Here is a 23,303-nt window from a genome sequence, read left to right as displayed (position 1 = left end):
CAAAGGAATCTCTCTAATATATAAACTTCTCACCAAGCCAGCTACCGACCTACTATCTTCCTCCATACAGTATTGGTCATCTTTGTCGGATCACCCACCTCCAGTTCTACAATGGCAAAAAGCCCTCACACTGCCTCTACACCTATCTCACTGTATTAATCACTGGGAATCATTACAGAAGCTTTTTCATAAATGGTACTTTACCCCAGAAAGGCTAGCGAGGATATACCCGAATACCTCGCCCAAATGCTGGAGGCTGTGATAAAACCGGATCTCTTACACACATATGGTGGTAGTGTCACCTCATCAAAAATTTCTGGGGGAAGGTACAGAAACTGATTGGATCTCTGTGTGGCTCATCCCCATCTATGACTCCACTGGACTTGCTCCTGGGACTCTCAATCCCCACGTGGCCGAAACATTTGCAAACGCTGGTCACACACATCCTAATAGCAGCAAGACTAACGATTGCGAAGAAATGGAAAGCAACAGATCCTCCCTTACTAAAAGATACCATTCGATTACTCAACCTGCACTTTCAGATGGAGTTTTCCTTTGCCAAGGCCAACTTGTGCGTTAATAGATTTAATAATACCTGGAAACCCTGGATCTCTGACCCAAGAAGTTCACCATTGTGCTAGCAATTATTAACTTTTCCTCAAGTGGTTCCCGCATCTGGCACCTTTCCCATCACGCAACCCTACAAAACCTCGTTACGATAATCAATGCAGTTCCCTTGTGTTTATCCCAATACCATTATTGCCCTTAGGAGTTCCCCTCCTTACTAGGCTAACAGACTGATACAATGTTAAGATAAGCTTGTCTCTGTTTTTGTTATACACATGTTTATCTAAGGCTAAATCTAAGGCTAAACCTTTATTCTTGATCTACCTTGATAGCGGCTACACATAAGTAATCTCTTATCAGTTTTGCTGTTTATATGTGCATAATAACACCAGGGTATGCCCAATTGGCGATGTTCTGTACCCTTTTTCCTTCTTGAAATACAATAAAAACCTTAAATCAAAAAAAAAAAGTGTCGAGATCGACACAATATCAGACAACAATACAGAAGTTGACCAAAGGGTGGTGGTAAAGAGCTGAAAAACCACGTGATTTGGTGAAAGTTGGCTGGAAAAGTCCTGTCGTCTGTATGCAAGACAAACTTCTGGCCAACGCCCTTTGTACAAAAATCCAAGGGAAAGTTTGTACAAAGTCCTATCGTGTGTATGGGGCTTTAGGCTTCATGTACACGGGACGTTTTTATAACCTCTCCTGAACGATTTAACTTGACAGATAGTAACCCACGTTTTAAAAGTCCGTTTTGCCGCGTTTACATGCTGCATTTAGCTGCGTTTAGCAGCATTTTGCCGCTTTTAGAAGCGTTTTTTCAAAATAGCCAAAAATGAAAAACGCCTGTAAACGAAACATGGCTAAACGCGAGTTACCGCATTTAGCTGCGTTTAGCGCTTGAAATGCCTCTAAACTCAGCTTCTAAATCCATGTTTTTGCGTTCCAAAAAAAGCCTCTAAACCCAGCTGCCTAGAAACTACTTTAAACGACCCTGTGTACATGTACTGATAAGATAACATAGAGGAGAGTTCAGGAGCAGTTGAAAAAAATGCCCATCTGCTCCTTAACGTCCGTTTAGCAGCAGCAGTGTACATGAGGCCTAACTTCAGCTTGTTCAATTAAGCTTTGACAATAAAACCTGGAAGCTGATGCGTTTCAAGGCAAAACTGCACCAGATTTTGAACTCTCCAGTTTTAGCAAATCTCCTCCAATAATCTATTTGACACAAATGCTTATAAAGGTTATGATAGTTCAGCAGGGCAGTAATCAGATCCAGATCCTAAAACTATGGAATATTACCAACCAATTGCAGGAAGGATTAAGGTGCACACACAATGGAGTCAATTTCACTTCAAACCCACCTTTTCTGTATTGTCCAAGATTGTTCTTTATTGCAGTACACATTACTGCTGAGAAGCATAGGCTCATTTATGTTCTGGCTCCACCCAGTCACCTCAGGTTTTTGTAGCCAATCCTAAGGAAAATATTTAACTTCCCTTTTAGGTTCACACCCACAGTGATGCCATGCTTCCAACAATCAAGGCTCCCTTTCCCTAAAGGTGGTTCAAGGGGCCTTCATGACTGCTGAGAAGCATAGGCTCATTTATGACCAACTAATTAACCAATACCTTGCCCCCCCAAAAAAGACACAGAAGCTCATTAAGGTGGAAATAGGGCAAGGCCACAGCTTTATTGAATTTTTCAAAAGTACAACTTTCCAAATGTACCAAACTATGCCAGTCACAGTATACCATGAGCACCCATAAAACATAAACTCACATAGTCTAAGAGGCCTGTCCTTACCATCAGTGCCAGACAGGCATTAGATTGACCCCAGAATTTACCAAACAACATGCCAGTCATAGTATACCGTGGGCAGACATAAACATAAACTCATGTAGTCTAAGAGGCCTGTCCTTACCATTAGTGCCAGACAGGCATTAGACTGACCCCAGAATTTAACTTGAGGGCATAGCCCATAAAGCAACATCAATTACTGGCAAGGTCAAAATCGCCACACGCAAGTCAGTGGTACACTGACGAGCGCCCCACTGCAGCCAGCACCCGCTCGACACCAGATTGTAGGCCTAGATTAACATACAGTGCCTTGCAAATGTATCCACCCCCTTGGCATTTTTTGTGTTTTGTTGCTTCACAACCTGGAATTAACATGGATTGTTTGAGGATTTGTATCATTTAATTTACAGAACATGCCCCCAACGTTGAAGATGTTTTTTTTTTTTTATTATTGTGAAGCAAACAACAAATAGAACAAAATAACAGAAAAGTCAATGTGCATAACTATTCACCCCCCTAAAGTCAATACTTTGTAGAGCCACCTTTTGCAGCTATCACAGCTCCAAGTCGCTTTGGATAAGTCTTTATGAGCTTGCCACATCTTACCACTGGGATTTTTGCCCATTCCTCCTTGAAAAACTGCTCCAGCTCCTTCAAGTTGGATGGTTTGTGCTTGTGAACAGCAATCTTTAAGTCTGAGCACAGATTTTCTATTGGATTGAGGTCTGGGCTTTGACTAGGCCATTCCAACACATTTACATATGTCCCCTTAAACCATTCAAGTGTTGCTTTAGCAGTGTGTTTGGGGTCATTGCCCTGCATATCCCTGTATTTAGCACCATCCATCTTTCCCTCAACTCTGACCAGTTACCCAGTCCCGACTGCTGAAAAACATTCCCACAGCATGATGCTGCCACCACCATGTTTCACTGTGGGGATGGTGTTCTTTGGGTGATGTGTTGGGTTTGCGACAGACATAGCGTTTTCTTTGATGGCCAAAAAGGTCAATTTTAGTCTCAGACCAGAGCACCTTCCTCCATATATTTTGGGAGTCTCCCACATACCTTTTCGCAAACTCAAAATGTGCCATTTTGTTTTTGCTGAAAGTAATGGCTTTCTTCTGGCCACTCTGCCATAAAGCCCAACTCTATGGAGCATACAGCTTATTGTCGTCCTATGTACAGATACTCCAGTCTCTGCTGTGGAAGACTGCAGCTCCTCCAGGGTTACCTTAGGTCTCTGTGCTGCCTCTCTGATTAATGCCCTCCTTGCCCGGGCTGTGAGTTTTGGTGTGAGGACGTCTCTTGGCAGGTTTGCTGTTGTGCCATGTTCTTTCCATTTGGTTATGATAGATTTGATGGTGCTCTTAGGGATCATCAAAGATTTGGATATTTTTTTATAACCTAACCCTGACTTGTACTTCTCAACAACATTTTCACTTACTTGTTTGGAGAGTTCCTTGGTCTTCATGGCAGTGTTTGGTTAGTGCTGCCTCTTGCTTAGGTGTTGCAGTCTCTGGGGCCTTTCAAAATGGTGTATATATGTAATGACAGATCATGTGACACTTAGATTGCACACAGGTGGACATCATTATATTATTAATATTATTATGTGACTTCTGAATGTAATTGGTTGCACCAGAGCTTTTTATGGGCTTCATAACAAAGGGGTGAATACATACGCACATGCCAATTATCAGTTTTTTATTTCTGAAAAATAGTTTTATGTATATATTTTTCTAATTTTATTTCACCAACTTAGACTATTGTGTTCTGATCCATCACATATAATTCAGATTAAAAAAACATTGAACTAAAGGCTGTAATGTAATAAAATAGGTAAAAAGCCAAGGGGGTGGATACCTTTGCAAGGCACTGTATTTAGGCCAATCATTTAAACGAACCCCATCAGATCTTAATAAATACTGTTATCTCCCTCAAGACCCCAGTGGCAGACAACAATGCCACCAATCCTGTGGACAAATTTGTTGTTCACCTTGCAGCGAAACAGCTCCAAACAAGAACTAGAAACAAGAACAAAGTAAGTGACGGGCCAAAACCAGAAAAGGGGAACAATGTTGGACCAAACAATAGATTGGTAAAACTGGCACAACACAGAGCAATACCATGCTTAATAGAGGAGATTAAATCTACCGGCCGGTAATGCTCTACATTGTTACCCCATACATGAATGATAACAATGAAGGGGCCTAAAACAAATTGTCTCAGGTAATACCAGCAGCCGTTGTAGGCCATGAAAACTGCGACAACAAATTCTGCCAACTGCAAATGAAAAACTCTCCCCACAGTGACAAAATTTGGCATGGCAGGAGGCCCAATAAACAAAGGAGTCAACGATGATCCAAAGTAATTCTGGGGAGAGACATGAAATCAGAACAAAATGTGAGGACGGAAATATAGCAAAAATTCAAACGATTCCCATCTACCTAAAAGCCATCTCTGTCATCCGAAAAAACCCATCCCATGGGCAGCAATGGCTTAACCAATGGGAAAAGAGTACATGGCAAAAGTCATTAGGACCAGCTGGGAAAGGAAAAGGCGCAAGACCCAAAAAAATTCTAATTTGTTGACGTTGGAAGAATAAGCGAGAGATAAAAACAACCAAAGGATTCTGTGATCAGCACATCTGAGTTTGTCCTCGGCAGCAAGTTCACTAACCCTAAAGGTGCCAAAGAATGCCCAAGAAAAGGCAACTCGAAACAAGAGAGCCCTAAATGCAAAAACAGAGACAGAGGGCAAAATGGAGATGTTGGTTAAGTTGTGCACAGAAAACAGGTGCCGAGAATCAGGGATGCAAGTCAGATGCTTCTAACCCTTTTCCTTCAAAATCCTCTGAATAAGAAAACTTTGGAGATGTCCTCCCAGCTGAATAGTGAATAAACAATACAGCAGAGGGAGCGTTACCCACAGTCGAACCAGCCACAACTATATCCTGCAGGTAGAGGAGGTTGGAGAAAAGAGCCGGGTGCCGTCCCACAGGAAGAAAGGGAGAAATCATTGACAGGTGGATAGAGCAAGGGAGGTTTATAACCCCTGTCGTTTTTTGTTTTTTTTGCTATCTGTGTCCTATTGGGGAGATCTCCCCTCACTTTCTGTCCCAAAATAAAACAGAAATTGAGAGGAAATGGCTCCAAATTGAGAGAATCATCAGGGTCACCAAAAATGGTGTTCCCATTTGAAGATTTTCCCTTTATGACTGTTCTGGTGCCAAGCCAAAATTTTGAATTTTTTTTTTACTTTCACTTTCGATGATAATGGTAAACAGAACAAACAGAGAGGGTGAATCTCCCTAATGGGAGAAAAGACAGCAATAAAAACTGGTAGGGATTCTACTCCATCTCCACCCTATCCAGAACAAAAAAAAAGTTTTGCCTTTAGTTACATTTTAAGCAAAAAATACAATATAACATTATTAAATAAAACATAAATTGTTGCTCTTTTGTTGTTTTTTTTGTGCATGAGAATGTTACCTCTTCATATCAGAAAGTTATGTTATGTTTGTATAATTGTATACACAGGACTTTTTTTCTCAGAGAATAGGTGCAGGAACTCCGCCTTTCGGAGCTAGCCCTTGTCTCTGCTCCTACCCACCTCCGAGCACTGTTACTTGGTTCTACCCTCTACCCACTTCCCAATACTGCCAATTTTAGAAAATACAGAACCAAGTAACATTTGTGGTACTAAGTAATTTGAATGGAATTTGTTAATAACAAGAAAAGCTGTAAAAAAGATCCCCTGCAGCCACCAATAGACCCCCCCCCTCCCAGAAACAATGGACCACCTGCAAAAAATACCCCCCTCCAGCAACAATAGACCCACAGCAGCATCAACAGATCCCCCCACAGACAGCATCAATAGACCCTCCAGCAGCCAGCTACAATAGACTGCTCCCTCAACAGTAAATCCCGCCCAACAACAACTGACCCCCCCCAGCAACAATAGATCACCCGCCAGCAACAACAGATCTCCCCCTGCAAAAATAGATTGCTTCCAGAGACAATAGGTCCCCCAGCAGCAACAATAGACCTCCCCAGCAACAATAAACCCCTGTAAAAAAATAGCACCTCCAGTAAGAGATCCCCCAGCAGCCAGCATCAGTAGACACTGTAACACAATCCAGCACCCCTTGCCATTACATACAATCAGTGCTGAAGGTGCCGGAACTGCGTTCCCCTGCATTCCTGCTGAAAAAAAGCCCTGTGTATACAATATATAAGAGCAATACGTTTTGAAAAAATATGTATGTGAAAGGAACACCTTTTATTGTTTCTTTGTATTTACTTATAGGGTGAAGCACTTGAACTAGCCATTATTAGCCAAAAACCTCAGCTAGAAAAGCTAATTGCCACAACTGCTCATGAACGAATGCCTTGGTTCCATGGAGCTATCTCACGTGAGGAATCTGAACAGCTACTGCTAAATGGAATAAAGACAAGTGGATCCTTTTTGTAAGTAAATGATCTGCTCTACATTCATATTGAAAAGTTTTAATAAATGATAACAATTGTAGGAAGGACTTCTCATCTTTCTTTAACACCCATGGTTGATATAAAATGCATAGGTCATGAGATGAAGACACAATACCCATTGTATGTGTTGAGGGGCTGTAAGCCATATGTTCAGTGAGCATCTCTTTAACCAGACTTTGTATACCTGTTTCCATGTCCATCTCAAGAACAAATGGAGATGTTATCTACTAGTGTGTTTATTAATATTGTAAGAATTACAGCTTTGTTCATCATAGAGAAGACTTTAACTTGTCACACAATTGGTAGCATTTGCAGACGTTTTCTTTTTCCTGGGATTGGTAATAAAGTTAGTCCACCCAGAACAGGGCCTCTGTGAACAGAGTAGATTCTTTTCCTGGGACATTACTCAGTAATCTAATCTAAGTAATTGGTCAGAGAACAACTGCTGCAGCCAGCATGTAAAATTAACCTTAAGTGTATAGATACACACTAGTATGGGAATAACTTTTATATAATAAAAGAATAATAATTGTACATTCATCCAATGTACAAACAGGTAATATCAGCAAAGGGCCGAACAGAAGTCCTGGTAGAATTGTGCACATATCCCCGGGTATAGTGTACAGTGGTGACGGAAAGTATTCAGACCCCCTTAAATTTTTCACTCTTTGTTATATTGCAGCCATTTGCTAAAATCATTTAAGTTCATTTTTTTCCTCATTAATGTACACACAGCACCCCATATTGACAGAAAAACACAGAATTGTTGACATTTTTGCAGATTTATTAAAAAAGAAAAACTGAAATATCACATGGTCCTAAGTATTCAGACCCTTTGCTGTGACACTCATATATTTAACTCAGGTGCTGTCCATTTCTTCTGATCATTCTTGAGATGGTTCTACACCTTCATTTGAGTCCAGCTGTGTTTGATTATAGTAAATGGACTTGATTAGGAAAGCCACACACCTGTCTATATAAGACCTTACAGCTCACAGTGCATATCAGAGCAAATGAGAATCATGAGGTCAAAGGAACTGCCTGAAGAGCTCAGAGACAGAATTGTGGCAAAGCACATATCTGGCCAAGGTTACAAAAATATTTCTGCTGCACTTAAGGTTCCTAAGAGCACAGTGGCCTCCATAATCCTTAAATGGAAGACGTTTGGGATGACCAGAACCCTTCCTAGAGCTGGTCAAACTGAGCTATCGGGGGAGAAGAGCCTTGGTGAGAGAGGTAAAGAAGAAACCAAAGATCACTGTGGCTGAGCTCCAGAGATGCAGTCGGGAGATGGGAGAAAGTTGTAGAAAGTGAACCATCACAGCAGCCCTCCACCAGTCGGGGCTTTATGGCAGAGTGGCCCTACGGAAGCCTCTCCTCAGTGCAAGACACATGAAAGCCTGCATAGAGTTTGCTAAAAAACACCTGAAGGACTCCAAAACGGTGAGAAATAAGATTCTCTGGTCTGATGAGACCAAGATTGAACTTTTTGGCCTTAATTCTAAGCGGCGTGTGTGGAGAAAACCAGGCACTGCTCATCACCTGTCCAATACAGTCCCAACAGTGAAGCATGGTGGTGGCAGCATCATGCTGTGGGGGTGTTTTTCAGCTGCAGGGGCAGGACGACTGGTTGCAATCGAGGGAAAGATGAATGCGGCCAAGTACAGGGATATCCTTGACGAAAACCTTCTCCAGAGTGCTCAGGACCTCAGACTGGGCCGAAGCTTTACCTTCCAACAAGACACTGACCCTAAGCACACAGTTAAAATAACGAAGGAGTGGCTTCACAACAACTCCATGACTGTTCTTGAATGGCCCAGCCAGAGCCCTGACTTAAACCCAATTGAGCATCTCTGGAGAGACCTAAAAATGGCTGTCCACCAACGTTTACCATCCAACCTGACAGAACTGGAGAGGATCTGCAAGGAGGAATGGCAGAGGATCCCCAAATCCAGGTGTGAAAAACTTGTTACATTTTTCCCAAAAAGACTCATGGCTGTATTAGATCAAAAGGGGGCTTCTACTAAATACTGAGCAAAGGGTCTGAATACTTAGGACCATGTGATATTTCAGTTTTTATGTTTTAATAAATCTGCAAAAATGTCAACAATTCTGACTTTTTCTGTCAATATGGGGTGCTGTGTGAACATTAATGAGGAAAAAAAATTAACTTAAATGATTTTAGCAAATGGCTGCAATATAACAAAGTGTGAAAAATTGAAGGGGGTCTGAATACTTTCCGCCCCCACTGTATATAGGTATTAATAAAGATACTTCCAGATGAATGTTGCAGCAAAGTCCACATGCAGGGGATCCTGAGGATGATCACAAAGTGGCATCCGTCCTTGTGTTGGAGACCTGAAGACAATTAAGCAACGATGGGGAGATCTTCCAACTGTTTTCCAACCGACCTGGATCCTATGATGGTTATAGCCTATGATGGTTATTGAGCCCTGAGCTAAAACTAGCTATAAAATCCCAGACCAGAAGGGACATGGTTAACTAAAATAACAGGACCTGCAAAAATACTCTATTGCAATAAACAGGTTCACCTTCTAACATATAGCAAGATGACCACTACACACACACACTGTATCACAGATTTAGTTATTTGGTGTAGAGTGCATGTGAGATAGTAACAATAGGACAAAAATATGTCTGTCACAAGGATTCAGATACACACTCAAGAAACTATGGGCAGCTGAAGTTAAACTATTAGAACACAAGAATACTTGCCCAATAGTCTATACTTATGATCTGGGTGAAATACAGCGGCAGCAGCAGCCCCTGTGTGTAAAAGGAAATGTGTGAAAACTCCCCTTTATAAATATCACAGTCCTTCAGTCGGGGTTTCTGCCCAGCTAGTAGGGACAGGAAGTACTTGTTTATGACCAACTAACTGTGGTAATTAACAAGCAAAACTTATTTACAAATATATATAAAATAATTAAAATATATACAAATATATTCTTGATAATGCCTAATCCAGCATTATGTAATTTTGGGGAATGTTATTTTTCCTTGACAAGTAGTTAAGAATACACATTGCTCAGCAGTCAGTTTATTTATAAAAATGCTGCGTTAGGCAGATGCTGAATAATGCATTGCATATTCTTTAGCTACACTGCTAGAGTACATTTCAAAGTCTATGAAACATTAATTTGATCTTTGCCTATTTACTGTTCAGCGTTTTGCCAGCATAGAATGATTTGTTATTTTAACCTAAGAAAATGTTTATGGCTTCAAGAAAGAAATTATTACTACTTAGGTCTTAGCTGAAAAATCAATACTGACAGTAACACTGGATTGTAGAAGAATAAATACTTTTTACAAATAAAGTTTGTGAAAAGACAACCTTGTTTTGGGTGTTATAGTGGCTTCCTGTTCTGTCATTCTTGCTTCCCTGTTCTGCCAATCTACTGTTATAAATTCCTCTGCCATGTAATGTTGGTTTTTCTGCAATGCAGTTATATTTCCCTGGCTGTGAAAGATTTCCTGTAAATGTCTATAGGCTCATAATTGACTATAAATAATAGAAACCACAAGAAGAATAGAAGCAAAGATGTATCTGCTAGGACCTTAGAACATGGAAACACAGTCCTCATGGCACTAGCAATGCTTCACCCATCCTAATTCTAAATAGTATGTAGCACTAACCCCCGAAGGAGCTGCTGATTTATATCGGGCTGTTACCGTCACCTCTTTACCTGTAGTTTCACCAATACCAGAACTTAGAGTCCATGTTGAGCTTTGTATCTGACAATGTAGGCACCAGTCACTTTAGTACTTTTTCAATGCTTTAATAGGAAGTAACTTGAAGAAGTAGCAGGAAAGAGGTAGAAGAAGAGTTGCAGGGAAGTTCAAATACCTTTTCTTTAGGACACTGAGGAATTTGAAATCTTGGGGATGAATATACCTTCAGTCCAGGATTAAATCTTTGCCCACCCGGATAGGTCTCTCTCACTGACCTAGCAGCCGAAGCGTAGCACGAACAAAAAGTTTCTGGCACAGACTTGAAAAGAACAATTTTACTGTACAATCCTCTGCCACAAGATGTAGTAGTAGTTTTTAGATGAACTGCAACACAGTACCAGAACCTTTAAGCGAACCCGGCAGTACTTGTGCGATAGATTAGGTTAAGATGCATCCTCCAATTGAGTCACCAGGCCCCTCTTGAGACACCAGCATTCCGCACGGCCCTCTCCAAAGACGGGTCCTCCCCTGGGTCTTCTCAATTCCCGCAGCAGTAGGCCCCAGACAAGCTTCTGGGCCTACTTGCACGGCTGCAGCATCGCAGCCCTCCGGCCTGGAGGGCCACGAGATAGAACTCCCCGTCACATACCTTTAGGCCAGGAGGGCCAGCAGGTGAATGAAAGAAAAATGGCGTCTGCCCCTTAAGTACTCTCTCCCAGAATTCATAGCAGTGGACCACCTCTGCTGAGTTACCTCTGGGCAAGAAGAGCACTCAATACACTTCAGCTTGTTGCTTTTCAACACCGACTTATGGTGACAACGACACCTACAGGCAACAGTGTGGAACTGCACGCAACACAGCCAATGCTGGAACAGAGGCTAAGTTAGCCATAGATTAACTCTGAACTACCCTGTTTCCCCAAAAATAAGACCTAGCGTGATTGTCAGTGATGGCTGCAATATAAGCCCTACCCCCCAAATAAGCCCTACCCCGTTACCCCGAAAATAAGCCCTACCCTGAAAATAAGACCTACAAGGACTTTAACTAGGGCTTATTTGGGGGGTAGGGCTTATATTGCAGCCATCACCGACAATCACGCTAGGTCTTATTTTCGGGGGAAACAGGGTATGTACAGAACAGACAACCCACTAAATTTACAAATAAGCACCTGATCGAAAACCTGTCAGCGCTACAAGTGTAACTTCTCTTTTCTAAATAGGATCATTTTGAGAAATAGTAGAACAGAGAATAGAGAGCTGTACCAAAGCCAATACAAATTATACACCTATAATTAAGCCTAAAATAGCTGTGCTGATTTTTTTTAATATGTTGTAACCCATAATTCATCTGTGTACTTCTCTTGTTCATAATGTTAAGATGAATGGCTGACTGTGCTTTACTTTAATCAAGTACAGCATTAAGACCCCATGCAGAACTATGCATTGCAGTAAGGTCCAGTAACATACCGCAACCAACTGCACAATTCTAAATCCAGCCTAAAGTTTAGAACACACAATGAGATTATCGGACAAATGATCATCTGCTCTTTTTGCATGCTAGACTCCATATCGAAAAATGGAGGTTACTAAAGTACGAAAATTCTTGTATGAAAAAATAAAAATTTGGAAGTGATGTAATGTATTGTATTGTATTTGTATTGTGTTTTCGGATGAAAACTGTACTGAGTAAATGAAAATTGTACAATCTGGTATTGTACAAGAAAAATGTTCGTATTTGTCCCTTCGGATAGTTTTGGACGAAAGCTGTATAGTAACGATCAGATTATCGTACGATCGCTTTAAAAGCAGTATTTTTTATACGATTTTCTGATCGTGTGTACGGGCCTTTAAAGATACCGTTTTACACCAGAATGCTACAGTCTAGCTTTATCGACCCTCCATACAAATTAGATCTGCTGGAGTTTATTGTTCGTATTGTTGTATCTCTACTGCCTTTGATAGAATTGAGAGAAATAATGTTCATTCTACATTGATCTAAACTTCTGTGAGGGTGGGTTCACACGAGTGCAAATTGGATGTGGGTTTTCCAACATCCAATTTGCATTACAGGAGATTGTGAAGCTCTCAATGGAGCTGGTTTACACATCTCCGGAGCGGCTGCGGAGCGAATTGCACAGAGGTCCTGTGCATCTTTGGCTCCATTTCAGATCCAGACTCAGGCAAAAATTCAGGCCTGATTCGTCCCTGAAACGGAGAACAGGGTGTACCGGAGGTCTGCTGTCAGCCGCATCCGTCTGAGGCGTGTACCCAGGATAAAGTGCACTTTGAATATTCTTACATTGTTTTGTGACCGTGTCTTTAACAGGGAGGGAGACATAGCAGTGGAGACCTAGCCTTAGTAACTGCTGGATTCAGTAATCTGTATCATTGATAAATGACTGTATAGCAAATGACCAAAGGTAATCTTTGCACACTTGATGGTCAATAATTTGTTATATTTGGGTTGATAATGTAATTTGCTGCATTGGAAGTACATTTGGATAAGAGACAAGGCAGCATCCAGATGGCAGACACTGCAAATAAAACTAAAGGGGAAAGCATTTTGTTTTTACAAGCCTAAAATGGATAGCCATTTTGCTCTCTGGCTAAGCTCATGATCTTTACCAACTAGATATTCTTCAAGTCAATTATAAGGATTACTATACTCTATAGCAACCTTTTTCAACCCGGGTCCCCAGGTACCCTGGGGTGCCTTCAAGTTTATTCAGGGGTGTCTTGGCAATTGCCCAGTGGTGGATAAAGCCTGCTTTTTAGGCCACAGGTTTTTGTTGTGTACCATTAAAACCTTTCAACCACCAGCATCCTAACATTTAATGATGTCATTGGTTGATAGGGAGGACACCGGGTTCTTGCACAGCATCCTTGTCCCCCTCATTCATCAGCACTGGGGTCACATTAGCTGGGTGAGGAAGAGAAACGAAGAGAGAAGAGAAACACTGAAATACTAGTCAGTACTAGTTTGATTTGGAAGAGTAAATCCTCTCTAATGCTGGGTGGCCTTTGTGTGTTGAAGTTGCTGCATTTTTTTTTTTTTCATTTCAGCCTGGGGTGCCTTGAGATTGCGCATACTTTTAAAGGGTTCCTTGACTGAAAAAAGTTGAAAAACACTTCTCTATACAGTAGCAGTGTTTCTCAACCTTTTTTCAGTCAAGGCACCCTCTGAAATTATGGCCAATCTCAAGGCATCCTCTAAAATTATGGACAGTCTTAAGGCACCATTTAAAATTATGGAGAGTCTCGAGCCACCCCATTCTAAAATGTAAAAAAACTATTCTAATAGTGTTACATAATGCAGCAACATCCACACACACACATAGTTTTCCAATGTTTCTCTTCTCCCTCAGTCTTTCTCCATCTCAGCCAATGTGACCCCAGCGCTGATGGAGAGGGACAGGGGAGGGTCAAACATGGATGCTGTGCAGGCAACTGTCATCCTCCTTATTAACTGATAATGTCATTGGTTGTTAGGACGCCAGCAGCTAGAAGGCTGTTATGGTGAACAGTAAAAATATATGGCTTTGTGTAACTAAAAGGCAGGCTTGTTCCACTCACTGTCTTTATACAATTTTTGGTCAATTTCTAGGGATTTCGCAGAGGCACCCCTGAAGATACCTTAAGGCGCCCCAGGGTGTATGGGCACCCTGGTTGAAAAAGGCTGCTCTATAGCAATGTTTCAGCTTATAGGTGTTTTAGGGAGAGGGAGAACCATCAATATTCCTGCTTGGGGGGTGCTTGGAAGGTGTGTAAATGAAGAACAAGGCCCAAAACAAAACTTAACCTGGCCATTTTTGGGGTAAATAAATTAATTCTAGCTCCATCCTTTCTTGCCATACAACTTAGTCATTACTGTTGAGCCAAAAGGTCGTTACCATGAAATACACATAATCATTGTGCCAAAATTATATTAGGGCCCACAAAAGAAGGAAATATGTAATTATTTGAAACTACCTAAATCCTTCTGTATCTCTTTTTTAACCTTTGTTTTGCAACTTGCTATTTTTAACGCCCTTTTTTTTCTCTTTTATTCATCTAACTGGGCGTGGGTCATGATCTGCAAGTTTTGTTTACATCGCACACACACATGTGGCAGGCAGGAATTTCAGCTCGCTTTGATAATGGTGCTGGGGTTGATTTACTAAAACTGGAGAGTGCACAATCTTGTGCAGCTGTGCACAGAAACCCATCAGCTTCCAGGTTTTTTTCATAAAAGCTTAAATTAACAAGCTGAAGTTAGAAGCTGATTGGCTACCATGCACAGCTGCACCAGATTTTTCACTCTCTAGTTTTAGTAAATGAACCCCAAAATGTGTCACTGAGATAGTCACTGGTTGGAGTCCACAATTGTTGAAACAGTTCTGGTTTGCCACTCAAAAAGATCTGAAATAGGATCATTGGATATGATACCTTCATGGAGATGTTGGCATCTTTAAAATTGTGTTTTTCATTATTGTGGCTGTAAAGGAATTTCCTCAGTGACAATATGCATTCATTTCTGTAAAAGTATGTTTTAGAAATATAGGTACACACCAACCTAAATTGAACTGTATTTGACAACAACACTAAATAATTTTTTATGGAAGGAATTAGTGTGTTGTCTTCTCTTTCAGCGACAAAGCAGTTAGATATTAATTTTTTATATTTTGTCTGATTTACAATAATTTTTGTTAGTTGGAGATTTCCTTCTAATTGAGAACATATAAAACAATAATATATTTTGTTACGCTGTCTAATACATCTGAAAACAATTGTTCTTTAGAAGAACTTGTATTATTAAAAACAATGAAAAGTAAAAAAGTATTTCTTGCCCAGTAGCTACACAAAAAAAAAAATATTATAATTATTATTTTTTTACTAGCAGTCAAATATGCATTAGTAATTACTTAGAAAGACACTGCAGGGTAATATCTTAGTCTTTGTGGACTTTTTACATTTTTTAGAAGAACTTTCAGCAGACAAATATGTGTTAATTTCATATCAGAATGAGAGTTGCCATAGTTACTATAGGTAAATATTAGTGGCATAGACCATTTTACTATTTTTAAGATGAAAATTAGTCAGTATTGGTCATTCAACAATAAATAAATAAATAAAATGCATGATGTGCATTAAGGCTGACTTTAAAGTGAAAAAATGTGTTCAAGGTTGTTAACTACTTAAGGACCGGAAGGATTTGCCCCCTTCCTGACCAGGCCATTTTTTGTGTTACTGCACTGCATCGCTTTAACTGACAATTGCGTGGTCATGCGACGCTGTACCCAAACAAAATGTATTTCCTTTTTTTTCCCACATATATAGCTTTCTTTTGGTGGCATTTCACAATTTTGAAAAAAAAACAATATTTTTTACTTTTTGCTATAATAATTATCCCAAATTTTTTTTTGAAAAAAAAACACATCAGTATAGCCCAATATGTATTCTTCTACATATTTTTGGTAAAAAAAAAATGCTATAAGCGTATATTGATTGGTTTGTGCAAAAGTTATAGCGTCTACAATATAGGGGATATATTTATGGCATTTTTTTTTTTACTAGTAATAGCGGTGATCAGCGATTTTTAGCAGGACTGCGACATTGCGGAGGACAGATCGGACACTTTTGACACTTTTTTGGGGCCACTGACATTTATACAGTGATCAGTGCTAAAAATAGCCACTGATTACTGTATAAATGTCACTGGCAGGGAAGGGGTTAACACTAGAAGGCAATCAAGGGGTTAAATGTTCTCTAGGGAGGTGTTTCTAACTGTGAGGGGAGTGATCTGCTGTTCCTGATCACTAGGAACAGCAGATCTCTCTCTACTCCCCTGAAAGAACGGAGATCTGTCTGTTTACATTGACAGATCCCCGTTCTGCTTCTCTGTAGAACGATCGCAGGTGGGTGGTGAACATTGCAGCCACCGGCCACTTGCTTCGGCTCTGGCGTCATGCCACGGGTGCGCGCACGCCCCTATTCCTCTAAAAGCGCCCGACGTTCAATGAGGGCGGTTTGTGAAGGGGAGCCAACCTGCCCCAGTACAACTGCGGTGGCTGGTCTTGGTAAAGCAGATACAGGACAAACAAGAAACTAGCTCCTAGCTCTTTTCCCAGTGTACACAGGTGTATGGCTGAGAATAATTAAAATGGTATTAAACCCAAAAGCAAACATTTATTATTTTGCAGCTTAGCAATTCTTGGATATAATGGCTGCATTTGTTTACTTTTTAGGCTTTCTTTCTTTTATTTTCACCTGGGGATCCAGCCAGCATTGACAAATGTGCTTACACTGATCAGCTCTTTTTATTTATGTGAAACTTTTATCTCAAAAGAAAAAAAACAAAAAACTGCTTAACCACTTGACCTCCAGAAGGTTTTTACCCCCGTCATGACAGGGCTTTTTTTTGCTATTCAGCACTGTGCTAGTTTGACTGGCAATTTTGTGGTCATGCAACACTGTACACAAATAAAATGTATATCATTTTTCACACAAATAGAGCATTCTTTTGGTGGTATTTGATCACCACTGGGTTTTTATTTTTTGCTATATAAAGGAAAAAAGACTGAAAATTAAAAGATCATTTTAATTTTATCATTTTAACTTTCCATTATAAAACATATCCAATAAAATGAAATGTCTTCATGAATTTAGGCCAAAATGTATTCTGCTACATGTCTTTGGTAAAAAAATCCCAATAAGTGGTTTTGTACCACTATTTTGTACCTAATAAAAAGTTTATAAACAAAAAAAAAATCACAATAAGTGTATATTAATTGATTTGTGTTAAAGTAGTGTCTACAAACTATTGTATATATACTTTAAAATGAATCAATCCTGTTGTACTGACTGATCTCAATTCTTGAGGCCCATAAAATACCAGGACAGTACAAATACCTCCCAAATGACCCATTTTTGGAATATTTTTTACATACTGTCACCAGCGCAGTACAGCATCATCGTATGTCTGGTGAGGCAGTGATCAGGGATACTGACTGGTGACAGTATGTTATAAAAAATGTATTCAATATCTAAAACATGTTTTTCTTTTTTTTAACTTTTTAAAATTCTTTTACAATTGTTTTTTAACATACTTTCATGAGAGTAGTTTAGTGTCACCATAGTGATACTGTACTACTCTGGGGGGGTGATCAGGGATATTTTTTTTTCTAATTTTTACACTTTGATTGCTGTTATAGTGAAGAGCACTGTAACAGTAATGTTTTGAACTGTCATAAATGGATTACAGTTATAGCAGCTGTGATTTACTATTGTGTGCTATGATTGGCCCACAGCCATCACATGGTACAAGGGGCTGTGATTGGCCCAGGTACCATGTGATAGCTGTGGGCCAATTACAGCATCACTATAGGAATCACAGCTGTTATGAATGAAATGCATTCATCACAGTTTTATTGACATTGTGATCAAAATGTCCAGGTCCCATGAGTCATGGGAGCGGTATGATGCGCGCCCCTAACCCAGAACAGGCTGGATGAGGTACATGTACGTGATCCAGCATGCCTTTGCTGCATGCCAGTCCGCAGTAAATGTAAAAGGTGTTAGATGGAGCTTGACTTCAATTTGTTAGTGTACCTAAATCTGCTAGCGCATCTAACAACACCCTGCCCCCAGATTAACAATGCTGCTGTCCAAAGATGTTTCTGTTGCTCCTCCATTTAGAGTGTAAGCACTCTAAAACAGTAAGGATGTTACTGTCCAGATCACCAGGTGAAAACAGCAAGATGCAGCCACCAGATCTAATAAATGGTAATCTGTGCCGTATTACATTTTTGGTTTTAGGTTTAATACTGCTTTAAGATCAGTATGAGATCAGTTTGCAGTTCCACTATGTAAAATAACATAAATGTATGGATAACATACTAAACAATGGCAAATGTATGGCAAACACCTTTCCTGTCGCATCATGGCAGCATACACTTTGGGTTGTGACTCCGCCCCTCACAACCTGATAGGACCACATAGCTATAAGTTGTAAAGATGGCCCCCGCCCCAGTATTCTCTTATTTTTCCTCACCTGAAGGACTGAAGATGTCAGAAGCACCCCCTTACCGAATTCGCCCCAGCCAGGTTCTAGCCTCTCCTGGGTGGAAGTCCTTACCTGTACAGCCTCTAAATGAGCTAGATGGAAGGAACCCCACTCTGGTGATCTCAGGGGTATGTTGCGGCTCCAGTATAAGCCTTAAATAGGCTTAGTTGTGTGCAGCGGTCTCCATTACACTTTTCATTCCTTCTGTGTGTGCGGTGCACACTCTCAGGGCGGCCTGGTCGGTTCGCCAGGTTCCAAGATGGCGCCGAGCGGGGCGCACCGCTACTGAGCATGTGCGGGTGGGTCGTGACCTCGGCGGCCATGGTGGTTCTTTTAAAAGCCTCAATCTGTCATTATATGATGCCTCTGGTTCCTGAAGACACCCTGACTGCTTTATCAGCTCTGTTTTTCCTTCTGGCGTTCCCCCTTGGGGTAAGTGGTTTCTCCTTTCTTCTGGTACCTGTGTTTGGCTGACTGCATGTTTATACCTGCCTATATCTCTGCCAGGTCTATCTGGTACCTGTGTTTGGCTGACTGCATGTTTATACCTGCCTATATCTCTGCCAGGTCTATCACAGTTTCCTTTCCATGGAGACCGCTGCCCCAGCAGATCACCATCAGCCCAATAGGTAAGGGGGGGGATTTCCATGGTAAGTAGTGAAGATTGAAAAAGAGAGCAGGATCGTACTAATGCTGCCTAATTGGTCAACCCTACCAGGTCATCAAGGTCATCAAAATCAAGACGAAGAGAGACCTCTCGCAGGAGAAGCCGCTCCAGCCATAGGCGAAGCCGCTCACGCGGCAGAAGTCACTCAGCCCACAGAGGAAGCCGTAGGAGGAGTCGTTCCTACTCCAGGCATAGGCGTTCCTATCACAGGAGATCCCCTGCACGTAGACGTCAGTCTCCTGCACGTCCCTCCAGGCCGGCAGGGAATGCTTGCTGGGTATGCGGGGCCACAGCCCTACCAGACAGATTAGCCTGCCGCAAATGCATGGACGAAGCCACCAGGGAGAAAGAACTGGTCACTGTAGAGCCTACCGGAGTCCCTGCTACGCATATCTCAACTCCAGACGTGGAGGTTACAGCCCTAAGCACCTCCCCATCCCATTCCAGTACATCTAGGGAACAAGAATTCCCGTCAGATGAGGAAGAACTGGAGGCGGCAGCAGGCTTTGATTTTTCGCTCATAGGCCCCTTTGTGAAATCGGTCAAGGAAGCGATTAACTGGGAAGAACCTGAAGAGGTACAACAGAAACAAAGGAAGTATTTTCCAAATCTCAAGAAAGTACCTGAAGCCTTTCCATTCATAGAGGAACTGGATGAGCTTATTAAAGATGAATGGCAGAATCCAGAGAAGAAAGTTAGTCTCTCTAACAGGCTTACCAAGTTGTATCCTCTAAAAGAACCCAGGGTATCTCCCCTGGTTTCCCCTCCAGTGGTGGATGCCTCTTTGATGCGCCTAGCCAAGCATCTGACGCTTCCCATTGAGGACGCAGTGACGTTCAGGGATGTCCTGGACAGAAAGGTGGATACGGACCTTAAAAGGGCTTACGTTTTCGCAAGGGGTGCCTGCAGACCAGCAGTGGCACTGGCCGCCGTCGGGAAAGCTATTTCTGGGTGGTCTGCAAACACCGCGAAACTCGTGGCTGAAGGTGCAGATCAAGACCAGATCGTTAAAGCCCTACAGGATCTCAGTCTCGCAGGAGACTTTGTGGCGGAAGCCTCGGTGGATACCATTAGGTCCGCTTCAAGATCTGTGTTAGCCACGGTAATGGCCAGGAGGGCGTTGTGGCTTAAACCCTGGTCAGCCGACCCGGCCTCAAAGTCCAACTGGTGCAGGATTCCATATGATGGAATTAACCTCTTTGGCGCAAAGCTGGATACAGCAATATCCAAAGTGACAGGTGGGAAGTCTGGTCTTATCCCTTCACACAGAAGACCAAAACAGCAAAGAGCGCCTCCCTTCAAGCGCAATCTCCCGGAAAGATACAGGGATGCAAAATCCTATAGACCTGGGAAGGAGTACAGGAGAACTTGGAAGAACCCTCAGACATCCTTCCTCAAGTTCCAAAAAACTAAGACCCCGGCCTCCAATGAACAGTAACCGTTTTGAAGGTACGCCCGCCCAACCAGCGGTAGTGGGTGCCAGGCTCACAAGTTTCAAGTTGGTTTGGGCGGAATTGATAAAAGATCCATGGACAGTATCCACCATCCGGGTCGGGCACAGGTGGTCTTTCAAGAACCGCCCTCCAAGGGGTCACTTCTGCGCAACCAAACTTCCTCCTTCCAGAGAGAAAAGGCTGTCCTTGGTCCAGTATATTCAGGACCTGTTAAGGAAACAAGCAATAGTGGAGGTCGCACCATCTCAAAGAGGTCAAGGTTTCTATTCCCCACTCTTCCTGGTAAGGAAAAAGTCAGGGGACTTTCGTCCCGTCCTGGACCTAAAGAAACTCAATTCGGGTAGAAACATTCAGGATGGAGAGCCTTCAATCAATTCTCCAGGCGATAAATCGGGGAGACTGGATGCTCTCAATCGATCTTCGAGACGCATACTTGCATATCTCGATTCACGCAGAGTTCCAGAGATTCCTCCGATTTACGATAAACAGCTGACACTTCCAATTCCGAAGTCTTCCGTTTGGAATTTCCACCGCACCCAGGACGTTCACGAAAGTCCTATTGCTCGTGATAGCCCACTTGAGAGAGAGGGGATTAAGAGTCCACCATTACCTGGACGACATCCTGCTTCTCTCGGACAACAAGGAATCTCTCATCCAGCATTGGGGAATCCTGGTCTCCACCTTACAGTCTCTAGGGTGGCTTATAAACTGGGAGAAAAGCAGTATCCATCCCACTCAGAGAATGGTCTTTTTAGGGGCCGAGCTGGACACGAGAGAGAACATGGTGGAGCTTCCAGAGGAGAAGATTTCTCCCCTGATTCAGAAGGTGAAGAAGGCTATCTCGGCCAAGAGGCTACCAGCCAGAACATGCCTTAGTATCCTGGGCTCTTTGGCATCCACCATTCAGATGGTTCAGTGGGCGCAGTGGAACTCGAGGCCTTTCCAGATTTCCTTCCTGCGCCAGTGGAACGGGATTTCAATGTCCCGGTCGATTCACATCCCTCAGGAGGTGAAGCAATCATTGCTGTGGTGGACTCGGCCTCGCAACTTAAGAAGGTGCAAGAACATTATCACCCCTCACCAGGAGACGGTGTCCTCAGATGCCAGTCTGCAGGGGTGGGGAGCTCACCATCAGCACTTTGCAGCTCAAGGCCGCTGGCCATTCAGGGCACAGGACACAGTGTCAAATGTGTTAGAAATGAGAGCAGCACTCCAGGCGCTCCTGTCCTTCAGCTCCCTCTTGAGAGGAGGACATGTTCTTCTGAGAATGGACAACAAGGTTGCGGTTACCTATGTCAACAGGCAGGGGGGCACCAGAAGCAGGTCCATGATGCAGGAGGTCCGTCCTGTCCTAGAGTGGGCACAAGTGAACCTGTTAAGCCTAAGGTCAATCTATGTTCCGGGAGTCCAGAATGTGCTGGCCGACTCGCTGAGTAGGAATTTCACCTCCAACCACGAGTGGGATCTGAACCCACAGGCCTACGCCCTCATATCCCAGGCTTGGGGTTTACCAGAGATAATCCTGGTGGCAACCCCAGAGAATGCGAAATGCCGGAGATTCCTATCAAGAATACCATTCCCTTCGGCGGAGGGGATGGATTGTCTCCTGCACCCCTGGAACTTCCAGCTGGGATACATCTTCCCTCCAACTCCTCTCATAGCGAGGTTTCTCCTGAGACTCAAGGAGTCATCGGCACTGGTGGTGGCAGTGATTCCCTTCTGGCCGAGGAGGCCATAGTTTACCACTCTGATGCAGCTGAATACGGCAGATCCCCTGCCCCTTCCGTTGTCGTCAGACCTACTCTCCCAAGGTCATCTTCTTCACACGAACCTGGAGAAGCTACATTTGATGGCTTGGAGACTGAAAGGGCTAGGTACCTAGAGCAGGGCTGTTCCCAGAGGGTATCGGATACCCTTCTCCAGGCCAGGAGGCCTACCACGAATAATACTTACAGGCGAGTCTGGGAGAAGTTTACCGCCTTCGCTCAACAGCAAGGTTGGAACCCATCCTCACCATCGGTGTCACAGGTCCTCGAGTTTCTTCAGTTAGGCCTACAGAAGGGCCTTAGGTCAAGTACCTTAAAGGTCCAAGTCTCGGCCCTGTCCGCCTTGACAGGAGTCAGATGGGCACAAGATCCCCTTGTGGTTCAGTTCCAAAGGGCCTGTCTAAAGCTGAGGCCGCCTAGGAAACCTTCCTTCCCAGTCTGGGACCTCTCAGTTGTACTGGAAGCTTTATCTAAGGAGCTGTTTTTTCCTAATGAGAACATATCCTTATGGGATCTGACGCTGAAAGTCTCATTCCTGATAGCCATAACATCGGCTAAGAGGGTGTCAGAGATGCAAGCCTTAATGGCCAGTGATCCATATCTGATTGTATTGCCAGACAGGTTAGTCTTGAAACCTTCGGACCTGTTCATCCCCAAGGTATCCTCGTCCTTTCACTTCAACCAGGAGATTAACCTTCCGGCCCTCAGTACGGAACAAGGCGACCCTCACCCTCTGGACGTCAAGGGTAATGTCCTGCAGTATCTTTCAGCTACCAGATCCATCAGGAAGACCGAAAGTCTCTTAATCATTCCACATGGATTC

At 42.6% G+C, this 23,303-nt stretch overlaps 1 protein-coding gene across 6 annotated transcripts in view; it reads left to right on the top strand.

Moving 5' to 3' along the window:
* SYK (spleen associated tyrosine kinase) overlaps positions 1 to 23,303 on the top strand; it is a 231,216-nt gene that overhangs the window by 82,958 nt on the left and 124,955 nt on the right. For all 6 annotated transcript variants that reach the window (XM_073632919.1, XM_073632909.1, XM_073632913.1 and 3 more), the window contains one exon: positions 6,678 to 6,838. In XM_073632919.1, coding sequence (XP_073489020.1) covers positions 6,678 to 6,838 — 161 coding nt within the window. The remainder of the gene's footprint in view (positions 1 to 6,677; positions 6,839 to 23,303) is intronic.

The sequence above is a fragment of the Aquarana catesbeiana genome, linkage group LG01 (assembly GCF_042186555.1).
Source record: "Aquarana catesbeiana isolate 2022-GZ linkage group LG01, ASM4218655v1, whole genome shotgun sequence".
In the NCBI taxonomy this organism is placed as follows: Eukaryota; Metazoa; Chordata; class Amphibia; order Anura; family Ranidae; genus Aquarana; species Aquarana catesbeiana.
Note: the sequence above shows the minus strand (reverse complement) of the source record. Positions and strands in the feature narration are given on the sequence as shown.